This window comes from Phodopus roborovskii, unplaced genomic scaffold (genome assembly GCF_943737965.1).
Source record: "Phodopus roborovskii unplaced genomic scaffold, PHOROB, whole genome shotgun sequence".
Lineage (NCBI taxonomy): Eukaryota > Metazoa > Chordata > Mammalia > Rodentia > Cricetidae > Phodopus > Phodopus roborovskii.
Window position 1 is genome coordinate 9108935 of NW_026126412.1, and position 15500 is coordinate 9124434.

The 15500-nt window shown below is 37.9% G+C and overlaps 1 protein-coding gene across 11 annotated transcripts in view; it reads left to right on the top strand.

The window, feature by feature from the left end:
* Window positions 1-15500, top strand: part of Mef2c (myocyte enhancer factor 2C) — a 164088-nt gene that overhangs the window by 137339 nt on the left and 11249 nt on the right. For all 11 annotated transcript variants that reach the window (XM_051182808.1, XM_051182801.1, XM_051182803.1 and 8 more), the window contains 2 exons: window positions 12149-12321; window positions 14762-14891. In XM_051182808.1, coding sequence (XP_051038765.1) covers window positions 12149-12321; window positions 14762-14891 — 303 coding nt within the window. The remainder of the gene's footprint in view (window positions 1-12148; window positions 12322-14761; window positions 14892-15500) is intronic.

A 15500-nucleotide genomic window follows, 5' to 3' on the forward strand; every position in this document is an offset into this window, starting at 1 on the left:
ATTCATTGTAAATTACATATAATTTTATACAAAAAGAAACTAACAGCTGTTTCTTTATTTTGATTGTCAATTGTTTACTATTTTATGCATTTGGCTGTCAAGCATTGCCACTTCTGGAATGCTTAATTTGTATCCGCTAAATAGGTGGAGACATGTGGCTTGCAATGTACTGCCATGGATACACACTGTTTTCAGAGTAGACCTTCACTGCTGACTCAGCACCTTTAAGCTACACACTCACACTAAATCTAAGACACCATTATCCTTATACTCCATTTTTCAGGGAATATTTTATGATCATTGTGATCACATAATCATAAAACTGCACACTTTAAAATTCAGGTAACAGTGAAAAGAAAAAAAGGTAGCACATTACTGTATGAAACCAAGTCAGAAGAGGCAATGAGCATACAGTGCTTAGACACCTATACATTTCATATTCAGTGACTTTAAAAATAATTGATGAAGTAACTAAAGTTTCTGTTTATAAGGATGGCTTAGTAAGTTTGCATTTTGCTTTTTAAAAAACTCAAATTGCAGCATTCTAGAAAGAAAATATACCAATTGGTTGATTTCAAGTAAGAAAACTAATTTTAGTATAAAATTAAAATTTTCATGTCACTGTTTGGAGGGTCCCCAGCCAGGGTTTTATATCTTAAAAATATTATTAAGTAAGATATGAGGAAAACTAGGCTAATTGATGGGTTCTACTATGAAAGTATAATTGTGTTAGTCTGTACTGTTCAGAAGAAAGAGAGGAAGGAAGAAAGGAAAGAAGGAAGGAGGAAGAAAGGAAGCAGGAAGGTGGAAGGAAGGAAGAAAGGAAGGAGGAAGGAAGGAAGGAGAAGGAAGGAAGGAAGAAGGAAAGAGGAAAGAAGGAAGTCTAAATTCATTTTCAGTTTTACCTTGGAAGTTCTCAAAACATAAATGAAAATACTACAGCCTTCCTTTATTATTACCTAAAAAACTAAATAACAAGATTATTTTTTGTGTTTTATTTATTTTTCTTATTTTACATATCATCCCAGTTCCCTCTCCCTCCCACTCTCCCTACCTCCCATGCCCCCTGACCACCCTCCCATCCCATCCCCCCCTACGCCACGGGGAGGGTGGTGCCTTCCAGGAGGGGTCAACAAAATCTGTCAAGTCATTTGGAGTAGAGACTAGTCCCTCCCTCCTGCCTCTAGGTTAAAAGAGTATCCTTCCATGGGGAATGTGCTCCCAAGTTCTTTTTTGCCCAGGGATACATCCTGGTTCCACTGTCCGAGGTCCCTTAGACTGCCCAGGCCTTCTGACTGAGACCCATGTTCATGGGGTCTGAGTCGGTTCAATGCTCCTCCTTATAACAAGAATATTTTTAACTTAAACCAAGGTTACCAAGATTTATTAAAGGGGAAAGAAAAAACTTAATCTTTTAATTGGTCAGTCTAGAGCATGTAATACAGTCACGGCCAGGAAAATCAGTTCCACTTTCCATGCACAAGACCTGGCAGATTACAGATAAAGCAGAGCCCTGCTACTCCTCTCTCAGGGCTTAAGGGAACATACCACAAGCTAGCTCAGCATAGCATGTAAGTTCCTCTTTCAGCTCCTGGGCTCTGCCTTAACTCCTGAGGAGTTTGATTTCTAAAGAGGAAAAAAAGGAAAATCTCTGGTCATAGCTTCCTGGAGCAATGTTTCTCAACCTTCCTAATGGTGTGACCCTTTAATTTAGTCCTTCAAGTTGTGGTGATCCCCAATCATAAAAGTATTTTTGTTACTACTTCATAACTGTTATTTTGTTACTGTTATGAATCATATGTAAATATCTGTTGTGCAGATGGTCTTAGGCAACCCCTAGGAAAGGGTTGTTCCATCTCCAAAGGGGCTGAAATCCACAGGTTGAGAACTGGTATCCTAGAGTCTTCAAGCAGCTGTTGTAGCATTTCTTTAATCATTAGTTCTGTTATCCCAAACTATGTTTGTTTATTTGTTTGTGACAGTGTTGCCCAGGCTAGTCAAGAACTCAAGCACTCAAGTGATTCCCAGCTGTTGTCTTTCTGAATAGCTGGGGCTACAGATGTGGATGTACCACTATGCTCAGATTTCAGGCTTTTTTTATTCACCTCAATGTCAATTACATTTAGTAAAGTGATGTGAAAATTTGTATCTCCATTCATATCCTATAAATTTGCTACAAGAATGGGACTGCTCAACCCAGGCCCCCTGCACATGGTGTCAGTTAGGAAGCCTGGGCAGTCTCTGGGCCTCTGGTAGTGGATCATTGTTTATCCCAAGTGTACGAATGAACTTTGGAAACTCATTCCACATAGAGGGATAGTCTCTCAGCCTAGGACCTGACCCAAATGATATGACAGACTTTGAAGATCTCCCATGGAAGCCTCACCTTCCCTGGGGAGCAGAAAGGGGATGGGATGGAGGGTCGATGGAGGGCCTAACATAATATATTTTCCTTGAATTCCAATTCAATGAGTATGCGATTGTGGCATCTCCTCTTTGGAAGACAGTAGTTATTTTAAAGAATTAGAGCTGGGGATACTAAAATCTTGAGCAGCAGTTTCAGTTTGTGTACAGAATTGTCCGTGGGCGCTAAGGATTCACAGGTTTGTTTATTATGGCACCGTTTCAATTGTTTGAACTCAGTATTGAAGCGTCAACTATCTTCCTAAACACTGTGTCCTTCCTTTACAGTTTCTCACCCACATTCTGTCAAAGAATGGATTCTGTTTTTTTTCTGTACTAGAAGGAGAACCTGTTGGACTAACACAACTATTACAGCAGTAGGAACAAATGTGTCTATGTCTAATTTACATATTCAAACATGATAGTACTAATTTACATACCGAGCATGAAAAAAACAAGTTTTTGGTTAGACTAGTATTAAGTCTAATGAAAACAATAAAGTCATGGAGCAAAGTTTTTGCCTTTGGAATTACTTGCTTTGGGAAAATATGTCATCGGCATACACTGAAAATAATAAAATAACCCAAAATATGCAAGCTCCTTTACAGTGGACATTCTTGTCTTTAAAAGGTGTAAAGTTTTATTGTACAAGAGTTGGCACAAACCACCTAGCACACTTCTCACCATAGAGTAGAGTAAGTGCTTGTTAATAAACGTTGGCTTTTATTGTATCCTTGGTTTTCTAACCAAGAAAAAAAAATGTGGTTTGATTGTGTTCCAGTACTATTCACTAAATGTATACTACCCTGTAGTGGTGCAGTACTAGTCTCCTCAGAGACATCAGGTCCAGGCTTGTGTCCTTGAGGGTGTGAGTAAAGCAAGTGTAGTCATGACTCTGAGGCAGCGTGTGAATGCAGCAAACGCTGCGCCACACATTTCACTTTGAACATTATGAACTTCGTATGTGTTCAAAGCAGTTGTGTAAATGTTAAAACCACAAGTCATTATTCCTTCTCTTCTGTCACGTTCTCCCTAATTTATACTGTCTCAATATTTTTGTTTAGAAAAATGACTGAAAGAAAGAGCGATTGTGTCAATAATGAAGACACCCCCTCATTTTTATCAAAGAGACAGCCCCAAAAATCTCAAGAAGTGAACAATTAAATGAGTCATAAATCTATCATTCACTGTTAAGTGGAGTTTTTTTTTTAAGATAGTAAGGTTTGATGCCATTTTTATGGTACCATTAAAAACTATCCTTTAAGTCAGTACCCTAAGCACCCAGATAGTCTAAGAGCCCATGAGCATGGAAAAATCAGATCGTCCTCCTCTGCTTTCCTTGTGAATGGGGGCTTTTCCAGGGATGGGGGAAAATACACAAGGCACGCTAAATTTCAAACATCTGGTCTTTGTAGCACTGCAGTGGAGGCCTGCATTTGGATATGTATCAAAGCTCTCACATTTGCTTCCCGGGTGATTGCAGAAGCCGCCTTAGCTTCAGTTTCCTCCTTCACTAAAAGTTGGGTGACAAAGCAAGGCCCACATGATGATCAGGACACAGAACACAAGGCTGCTTTGGCATGGATCCCCTTTCCTTGGGGAAACTACTTTGTAGAAGTTGAAGCCCTCTGCTTCTGCTTCAGGGTCAAGGGAACAGCACACGCTCTGTGAAAGCCAATATCCACTTGATTGATAAAGCATAAGTTTCACAGAAAGTGTATAGCACACCACCACAAAGCTCAGTACATAACGTTTGTCACCCATTCATAAGAAGCTGAGAAAAATCCCCAGAATCTATGTAAAGGCCAGACTTGGCAGTGTGTGCCTATAACCCCATTGTTTGGGAGACAGAGGCAGGAGGATCCCAGGGCATTCCCACCTCCAAGTTCACATAGAGACAAGGAGAGAAACTGGAAGTCAACCTCTGTCCCCTCCACACACACACATACACACCAGAAAACAGGCAACAGTTATCCAAACATCAAAGTCAAAAAAGCTAGATGCAAAACCCTTGAGACTGCCTATCTGCTGACGCAATACAGCAGAGACAAGTCTTTTAGAAATATGCACTGCTCCCACGGTGGACCGTCTTCGAGTAGTTTTCTAAACCTGAAGCTGAAGCAAGGCCTCACTGGGGTTCCTTCACAGTGCAGTTAACCATTATTATACCTCCACTGAGAAGCCCCAGAAAGAGGAGAAACGGGATTCTGGGGACAGGAATCTCATATCACTAGTCTTCAGTAGATCTGATTTAAACCATCTACTGCAGGCATGCAGAAAAACGTCATTTCCAGACTTCTGACCCAAATATTACCTGGTTGCCTCTTAGAGCCATCCATTAAAATGAACTTTCTTTTTTAACAAAATAAAAACCCTTATTTTGATTTACAACACCTGAAAATCACTTTTTTTTTTCAAAATCTTAACTGGATTTCAGGCATTCAATATAGAGTGAGATGAGACGGCAATCTAGAAAGTCAAAAGATGTCTAGGAATATATGTGCAGGTTTGAGACATAAAATGACACCTTTGGTTAAAAAGCTAGCTTGTAGTGTTAAAGCTTTTTAAAAGTCAAATGTAAAATTGGTTGATGGTGGTGACAATGTTTGCATAAACATGGCAGCTCCTATTTAACAAGGCAGTGTATGGAAAGTATTTTCAAAATGTTTCTAATAAAAGAAAAATTAAGGAGCTATGGGCATAACTCAGTGGAAGAGCATGTGCTTAGCATATGTAAGGTCTTGGGTTCAATCACCAACATAAAAAAAAAATTAAAATTACAAGCAGTCTAAGTGAGGAAAACACTTAGCTGGAGTAAAAGCAACAAATCAATACATGAAACGCTTAGCTGTGTCTTCATCTTAATGTTTTCCTGTGGCAATGTGCCCCAAACTCTCCCAGATCAGATGATACGAACAAATCCCCACACAAAGCAATTCTGGCACACCTCTGAGTTAGATCAAAACAACTAATAATAGATCCCATAAAATTCTAGACATTCTGTTGTGTTAAGTGGCTCTAATAGAGGCTTGTCTTTTTAATTGATAGTAAACAGGTAAACATCTTTATTCTTGATTTAAATTTTACAAAATATCATTTTAAAGAATGTCTAATCATCTACCCCAAGTGGTATACTACAATAGCTGTTTAGGCTCTTCACATCTAAGCCTATCATGTCCTGTTCATTGTAAGTGCTACCCAGGAGACCAGAAATTTTGCTTCACACATCATCATCCTGTACTTTTTCATATAAAATTTTCTTCTAAACAAGTCTTAATATGTCTTGGTTTGCTTTGCTTTATTTTGACTGCTTAATTTCAGTTTGAGGTGCTAATGACTGAACCTAGGGTTTGTCGGATCCCAAGCTATTTGACTAGGCTACACCTTTCAGCATCATTCTTACTATTTGTTAATGCCCAGTAATGTGGCCTTCAGATTTCTACATCTCCTTTAGTTTAGGAGAAGCTCTGAGTCTCCTGTCTTCAGTCTCACAGTTGTCTTCCTTTATAATCCTTTGATTTTAAAATGAGACAGTGTGTGAAAGCCTTTACAATCTAGACGTTCATTTTCATAAAGCAATGCAGCATACACTTAGGGCATGGACATAATGCTTGAGTTCACATTATGTCTCTCCACTAGTGAATGGCTTTCTGATGTTTAGCAAGTTACTAGGCCTCCCTGTTCTTTGTTGTGTTGTTTTTGTTTTTCTCTTACTGTGCAGCATAATGAGATACTTTTCATATCTCACAGGGTTATTCTTATGAGGTCTTTTCTATCCATGTTTTTTATCAGCTACCTGGCATTGCTGAGGGGGAGGAGATAATGTGCACCTTTGATATCACATGATTGGCAGATAATGCTTACAGGTGTTTGCTGTTGCTGTTGGTGTATGGTCAGTTGACAATGTCTGCCTCTAATTCACATTACTCTTAGGTTTCTCTTACCTCAAGAAACAGTGTTCTATACTGAAAAGGCAAATCTACCTTAGCCTCTTCTGTGCCCATCTCCTGACTGCCAGTAAACTAGCCAGGGATACTGTGTCATCTACACCTGATGTACAATGTGCTGTGTGGTGTGTGCATCTTAACTAGCTTCCCTGGTAGCAGGCTAACCTCTTTTATGTATATGTTTCCTAATACACCAGATTAAGAGTGCTAACCACTCAACTACTCTCCTTTGCTGCCCATCTCCTACTGGATAAAGTTTGGTAAGAGTTTAGGATAAAGTTAACATAATCTGAGACACTTGTGTTAGATAATCCCACTTTTCCAAATGTTGAAAAGGCATATTCTAAAACAGTATTTTACCTTCACAGAACACTTTCTTCCTCAAGTAGTCACGATTCATCAGACCTCACTATTTTGTGCCCCTGACTCTGAAAAGCCTTTCTTAACCTTCTAACAAAACCCTGTTTACTTAGTTGGTACTGTCTACCATTTTTTACATGAAATTTCACTTAAGTAAATTTTTGAGAATTACCTTAAGAGAACCTGTGACAGTAAACATTTGTCAGTTTGAAAGATCTGTGTCTTCTTTCAGTTTTTGTTTCACTGGGGATATGTCCACCTTATTTTATCCTACTACAAGTAGTATATCACTATGTGTTATAAAATGATAAATAGGTAAGACAAGCTAAAAAGAGGGTTCAATTAACTCCTATAAACAAATTTTGTAGATGGACAGTTATATGGTTTTTGGAGCTTTCATACCATATAACTGATAAACAGTTTGTTTTATTGGTATACTTGGCCTCTAAAATATAATGTTGATCCAAATACAAGAATCTTGCAAGTAGCATAAAGAGGAGAGACTGTTGATGTTCAAATTTAAGGTTATTCATTCCCTTTTCAGTCATCACTTCCTGTTCCACAGTAACTCATCTAGTGCCATTTCTGAGTAATTCCTAATCCTCTAGCTTACTCTGTAATGTTTCTCCAATATTATGAAGCACTGTACAAACGAACAGTCACAAAGTGTCATTGCCTCTAACTGCAGTGACAGTTTCTAGAAGAGTCAGTTCAGTATGGACAGATGTTATCTGAAAGGCATTATGAAAGACTCACCAATGTAGCTGATCCTTAAAAGACAAATTTGAATTAAAGAGGAGAGTGAACACTAACAGTTGTTGAAGTAACAGAGGGAAGACTCAGGTGTATTCAAAGCATGGTAGCCTGGCTGTGGCCATTGTGACACAGTTAGACACAGGAGGTCAACTATGGAAAGTCCTGAGAGACAGGCAGGGCACTTACCCAACTGTGTTAAATAGTATATGGGGGAAAAAAGAATAGGACAGAAAGAGCAGTTAAGAATGATGCAGAACATCACACATTACACAGACGTTTACATACAGCTCAAACCCTCCTGAAGCTCAACTTAGGACATGGAGAGGAATCCTTCAGCTAGAGAACAGATTAATAGGTGGAGAGTTTTGAAAGACTAAGTCAGATGGGGATTGAAGGCTATATAAGAATGATGGTAATAAAAAATGCATACAGGCTTTTTTGAGAAAATTGAGAAAGATTTGGTATCTTATAGATTATAAAGATGGAGGCAGGGGAACAAAAGGTCAAAGTTTACAATTTGGAAGATAAGACTGCCTTGCAAAAATTAACTAGCCCCGGGCCCTACGATTAGTTTCAGCTTTGGGCTTACTAACGTTATGTGCTTTTATTGGTGATTGAAAAATTCAAAGAAAAACTAAAAAGAAAATGAAAAGACTCACAATACCCAAGTGTTCAAATCAAAGAAAGTTTTAGAATGGTGGGCTCACAGGAGTGTGTGCTCCACTGAGCTCTGTGTGACGAGGACAAGTGGCCCACCTTATATCTTCGGCCAGGAGTGTGTTCCCTGAATTTACTGCTTCCTAAAATAGGAGTGAATAAAAGCAAATGAAGTAGAAAACACAAAAAAAATGTTTTAAGTTAACTGTGAGGAAAATTAACACTATATTTCAAATCTTGAATATTTACACTAATTTTGATTATTTATACTCTTGTAGCAACTAGTAGAATCTGCTATCCTTTACATAAGTTACATCATGAAAGCTTAAATTGTTTTATAAGAAACAATATTTTAATCAAATGAGACCATAAAAAGCTTCATTGGACTCTAAAGTTGGTCTGTACCTCATTTTCCTATAATCTATAATCAGGAAATCCATTTGCCGTACTTTATAATTTGTGTCCTTTTAAGTGGTCAGAAGAATGTGACATCTGCATACAGTCACGTCTAAATTGATAATTGTCCAAGTGGAGTATAATTTTAAAACACAGCATCAGGAAAGTTGAATCTGTATATTAGAAGGTTGTTGAGAGTGGTATTTCCCACGTCCTGGCCCCTGAATTTAAATGTGACCATGCTCTCTGGTGAATTTATCTTAAGGTGGGACAGTAGCTTCCACACAGGGCTAAAGCATTCCGAGTGAGGAGGAGGCTGTGGTTTCCCAGCCAGCTTAAATGCAGGCTCTTCTTAGCAATAAACCACACACATGTATTCATCATTGATTTCCAAATGATAGGTTTCAATATCACTGGTCTAGGGTCCACAGTCTCACATTCCTGAATCTATATTATGCCAAAAGAATAACAATTTGGTGGCTGGAAACATAAATGGTTATTATACGGCTCCAAAATGCTAGCTGGCACAATATGCTAAAAATAGCAGAAATTCACTCATAAAAAATAGAATTTATTTGTTCATAAAAATAACTATGCTCTAAAAATATAAATGTAAAAAAATGTCATCAGAGCTGAAAATATTTTACATTCAATGTGTAAATACCTTAAAAATATGTAACTAATCTTCTAAAGTGGTGTAATTTCCAAATAACAGGAAACATTTCAAGGGAGAAACAGAACAGTTTTTAATTCAGCTTTTATTTCTGAGGTGTTTACTGAGTGAAAACCCGTGCATGTATGTTTCCCTTTTCCCTCCCGCTGCTGCCTCAAATCGCTGTTTTAAAATGTGGGCAGAAAGACGGAGGGTTTTTTTTTTTTTTTTGGAATGTCTCTGAGCTTACCATAGAAAATATTTTTAAAGAGTCTTGTCACAGCCTCCGTGAAGCCTTTCCATTTTCTCACACTGGCCCTGTGTTTGTCATATCTCAGGACAGCACATTTTACGAAGCGGTTTTACTTCCTTTTAGCAGAATCACTCCTCCATGCAAACCAGCACCGGCTTCTACCCAGGCAGGGTTTTAGTTTCTTCTCATCTGTTCAGGCTTCACTGCACTGCTTAACTGACATTTCTTCTTCTTCTTTTGAAATTACTAGGCTAGTTTTCCATTTGATTGTTTATTTAAACCATCTCTCACCCAGGGTTAACATGTACATGACACATGTAGCTAGCTCAGTGTGCCGGTCTGAACTTCAGGGGACGGGAATGCAAGCTGCAAATTCTTGGTTTTCTCATTTCCTTTTTATCCATGAGACTCCACAATTCAGTCTAAGGCCCTAACACAAAATAATGGTCCAGGGAGACACATTAAATAAAAAACTCCTCTGAGTACCCTCCCTTTCCTATCTTTTTTCTTAGAAATATAATTTGTTTATATTTCTCGTGGTGAGAAAAGGTAAATGTATTGTTTTATATAAGAACTTTTACTACCAAACACTGTCCAAATTAACTATAACAGATAATTGGGTTTTGACATATTTATCTAGCTGTAATTTAGCAACTTTTCTTGATGTTTTATAATAGAAGACTAATTTATATTCAAATTCAGTGCAAATTTCTTAAGCAACTACTTGGTAGTTGACACATGTATTGGGGGTGTTTCGTTTGTTTTATTTTAGTTTTGCCTCAAGAAACTTGTTAATTTTGTCCATAATTTAATTGTAAGATTGAATCTTGCAGTTTTTATATATTCAGCCTATATATTTATTCATGAAACAAACAGATAAATGAATTGGATATGAAGAACAAATGTGTTTTGGATCACATGCTCCAGTTAGATTTTAGTCCAAAAATTATCCCCCAGAGGGACAGTTTAAGGAGACAGGAGCCAAAATGGGTTGGAAAGGACAACAAAGGATTAATATATCAAAGTATATTGTATACATGCTTGAGCATGTCATAATGAAACCACTACTTTGTACAATTAATATCCACTTAGCAGAAGGTCCAAGTAAGAATCTTCTTCAAATAGTCCTGTGCTTTCCTTTCCCATCTCCTTGTCTACCTGAAACCATTGCAATAGTGTCAAGAATGATACATGCCACTGCGCTTTTCCAGGTCCAGGCTTTCTTAGTGCCTATAGATATGACCACTCAGGAGCCAGTTCTGTCTCTGCTCTGAAATGTTGGGTGGTCTCCATTTCTACCACATTAACACAATCCGACTTCTGTAGTCCTCCATGGAGCACTCCCTTTTCACATTCCTCCCAGCTTTCCTAAGGATGGTGGGTAAAATCCTTCTTTAACCCAACCCATACTCTGTCACCCAAGTCATAGGCTTAACTACGTCTTTGTTGAGAAGTAAAGTAGTTCCTTAACCTGCATTAGGCAACCTGTTCTCCCATAGAAGTTGAATCATGTATAATCTATATTATTCTACAGGCACCATGCCTTAGGTTGTCTTGTTTATTTGTACACAAGTGTGCACTGCTTTACTACAAAGGAATTTCAGAGCCTTGCAAGGCTATAGCTTTGTCTTTCCCTCCTCACTGAGTAGCATTTGGTCTCATCCTTCTAAGAGTAATAGATACTTGTCTTTTGAGATGATGACAATAACAAGGAAGTTTAACTACCTCCTTCAGTGGCCCTTGGAAAACAACTGCCTGGTTATCTAGGGAGCATTACTAAATCCAGCGGTGGGTTTCTCCTATTCTCCACGAGAAACCAGCAGAGAGCTTTTTGAGTCAGCTCTTACTCCAGTTCAGTTGCCTTTCCACCCAACTCCTTCGCTGTTTCTGTCAGGGGAAGTGGAAGCTTTCAAATGCCCACTTTGTTAGGAAGAAGCTGAATATCAGATCCTAAGAGAACCCTAATCCTTCTTCACAATTAGTGGCTTTCCATGTGTCTGACTGACTCAGGATTTCACTGGCAGCATCATAGCTTCAGTGCCTGAGTGCTGTCACTTTGGAAGGTTTTCATGAGCAGGAAATCATGCAAGGAAGGCTTTAGGCTGTGTACTGAACTTGGTGAGAATGGTGAACCAGATACAAGAACGACCATGAAGAGTATTCACTGAGAGCTGGGGAGACTGAACAGTAAATGTGTGTGCAGCTTCCCCTCCTCCCGCCTGCCCTAGAAATTACAGCCTTGCCGCCTTGCCCCTTCTTCATCCAAGGATGCACAGACACACAGAATAAAACCCAAACCAACAAACTGAAAGAGTGAGTCACTCCAGCCCGGCCTCCGCCAAACTAGTCAATTAAAGTGCAGGACCAATTCTGTGCTTTTCTTAGATCCTGAACTGGCTGTCTGACTTTCTTCCGGGGGAGGGGAAAGATGAACTTAATAGGGGGGAAAAAGCATATGATATGTAGATTTCTGATCAAGTTAACAAAGATTCCCTCTCTTCTCACAAAAAAAAAAAAGTTTTTAATATTCTTCCAAAGGTGTATGAAACAATTAACTGGGTTGCTGCCTTTCATGCAGCAGTTAAAACAGCCTATGAGCTTTTGTGTGTTCCTATGGATGTCTCACAGTTAAGCTTTTCCTTTTATTCTCATACAAAATGTTCTTTAAAAACACGCTTGAATCTAGATTTCTCCCTGAACTCTGTCACTGTTTTGTATTAACAGGGAATGGATATGGTAACCCCCGAAACTCACCAGGTCTGCTGGTCTCACCTGGTAACTTGAACAAGAATATACAAGCCAAATCTCCTCCCCCTATGAATCTAGGGATGAATAACCGTAAACCAGATCTCCGAGTTCTTATTCCACCGGGCAGCAAGAACACGATGCCATCAGTGGTAATGCACAACTCTGTCCTTAATGTGTGTTGATGATAGCTTATCTGGATGTGTTTTGCTATTCTAGTATTTGTCTAGATATGAATTTCTTAGGACAAACCAGACAGTTAACACTATTGACTAATGGTGCTTTTAATCCTATTGATGGGACTGTATTAACTGATGTTGCATTTTCCTTTTCTATATTAAAAGAAATCCAATAAATTCTTCTTCGGGGTTACTTTTCTGGAATAAGAAAAAAACAATTCTTCCTAAGGTTCTCCGTTTATAGTTAGAAAAACCATTCTACTACTGATCAAATCATATCCCATAGGAAGAGTAATTATGAAGTACTTTGTGAAAGTATTTTTACATTGTTGAGCTATGTTCTCACGATAGTGACAGTGAAAAATACTTACCCTCATTCCGAAAAGAAATTTCATATATTAATTGGAAATCCCTTTCTTAGGTATCACTTCTTTAATATCTAACAGACCACATGCCTTTGCATTGTCTCAACTCATCTTTGCCTACACGTACTTTAAGAAAACTACTAACCCTCAAAAACAAGCTTTGTTAAAGCCCAAGAAAATTTGAGAACCAATGTTATATTTTATAACAAAAAAAAAATGTAGTGACATATTTTAAGGGAAAATATAGAAATATAAAATATAGACTTCAGCATTTGTAATATTCTAAGGTTGTATCATTTTCTTGCTTATGAAACTCATACCTAAGAATATTGTGGAATCAAACTCAAAAATAAAGATAGATAGGTAGGTAAAAAATAGATGATAGATAGATAGAAGACAGATAGATGATAAATAATGTCCTCCAACTCAGCAGTATTTACCAGTGAGAACATTTATACATTTGTAAGAAAGATTTAATAGGCAGATTTAAATTATTCTACAAATATTTCTTTCTGTTTTTTAGAATTCTCTGTTCTGCGGCATGCTTAAGAGTAAAATAGTTCTGTGAACTGATTGGTTTATTATTATATTCATTTCTTTTTTAGTATCTAGCAAAAATCAAATAATATGTGACATTCCCTTTAGAAAAGACTGGGTCTAATAAATAAAACCTCCCACAGTGATGCAGTCAGTGTGGGCCAGGCATGGCAAGCAGTGTTTCTCAGCAAATTTATCCCTCATCCCTTAAAACTGATGCATTCCCATGGATTCTGCAAGTGGCAGGTCATGTCTCTCTTCTGGTTGTCAGATGTGAGCCCCTTTCCCTCTAGCAAGTAGGGTTTAAAGTACAGTCCTTTTATTTTTTTATCAAAATATGGTGGTGAAATAATGAACATGGAGACCCTGACCTGTGCTGAAACCCAGATAGATTGCCTTCCCTTCGGGACCAGCACCTCACTAAGGGAAACAAAGAATGTCTTTGTTAAGGAGATGTCTTTGGAGTCTGGTGTACAAAGCTGCTAAAACTGTTGTGTGTATCAGGGGATGCTTCTCCTTTTGTTGAAAAGATTTCACAGTTACAAATATTTACAGACACTAATTAATAAACTCCTTCCCCATGCTCTCAGCCTGAGGATGTGGACCTGCTGTTGGTAAGTGGTAAGAATGTTTCCCTTGGAGGGCATGTTCAGGAGGGTAACAAAACTACTTTAGTGTAAGGTGCCAGTTAGGATCAAATGGAAGGATGTTAAATTTACCTTACTGAATGAGGTTATTGGTTATGCTTAAGTATCATTAATTCCTAGGGTCTCTGACAGATGAGAAGGAACATCTGGTTTTTGTGGGCCTTTTTCCCCTGTCCCCACCTTTTAACTAAAGGCCATGTTTTAAATATTTTCAGACTGAACTAACTCTAAAATCCAAACACACAAAAAAATATTTCTTTAGTTATCAAACAGTAAAATGCCTATTTTTCAAGATTTAAAATACCATTATTCTAAGTGAATGCATCTTTTACCTCCTTGTTATAAGGAGCTAATTACTGGCATTAGCTACTTTGCCTTCTTTGAAAGGAAGTTTAGAAGCTGAAAAAAGTGGTCAGAGCACCACCTGCTGGTCAGAATACAGCATGAATCCATATCCGTCAGCTCGGCAGCATATAGAGCTAACTGATCATAAAACCAACCCACTGTGGTTGATTTTAATTTTTTAATTTGCATTTGAATAAAAACTGAAACAATAGCAGTACAGTATACATATTTCATCAGTTCTCAACATAGTCTGTTTTTACCCATAATAAAGCTATGGTACTTGTTACTAGTTCAGTTGCCTAGGAGATACTGATGTAATGGGTTACTATGGCAACAGCTGGTCTCTTGAAGGATTGTAAATGATAGGGTTGGCAGAGTTCATAGAGACACATGTTAAATGATTAATTTCATGAGCTTTGTACCAACTTATTTCTTTATGTGAAAAACTAATAGTGAGACCTGGTATTTTGAACTTTTTAAAATCTGACATCTATAATGTCCTTTTATTTACTTTAAAAGAATCAAAGGATAAATAACTCCCAGTCGGCTCAGTCATTGGCTACCCCAGTGGTTTCCGTAGCAACTCCTACTTTACCAGGACAAGGAATGGGAGGGTATCCGTCAGCCATTTCAACAACATATGGTACTGGTGAGTAGCTTTGCTATGTGCAAATATTACAGTAAACACTTCTTTGAAAAGCATATTTTAGGAGTTATTTTCTTTACTCTGTAGGGAGCTTGTGTGGTGCCTGGGTTCAGACCGCACTGTACCATTACATGCTTTACGAAGGCAAAGCGTTTGTCTACAGTGCTTTTTTAAGTACCTGGAAGTTCTGTTTCCCCAAAGTAAATTCAAAATGTCAAGAAAAATGAGCTACTGTCTCTTTACTGTAATACAGAGCTCACTTTCTTGAGATTTTTAAATGAAAAAAATCTTTCTAGACCATGAAACAAGTGTATACGTTACACTTTTAAACAAAGTTAGTGTAATAAACTATAATTGCAGGAGCTGCCACTTGAAATCTTTTGTGAAATCCTTACTTGGGTGATAATATTTTTCTTTTTAAATTAAAATTATCCCTGGTGGTTCTTCTTCTTCATCTTTTTCTTCTCCTTCTCCCTCTCCCTTTCCCTCTCCTTCTCCTTCTTCTTCTTTTTTCGAATCATAACATTTGACTTAAGCATGTTTTAGAAATTGAAACTGTTTAATTTTGTTTGCCACTTGACGGTTTCCACATTAACTGTCTCCTCCTCCCCT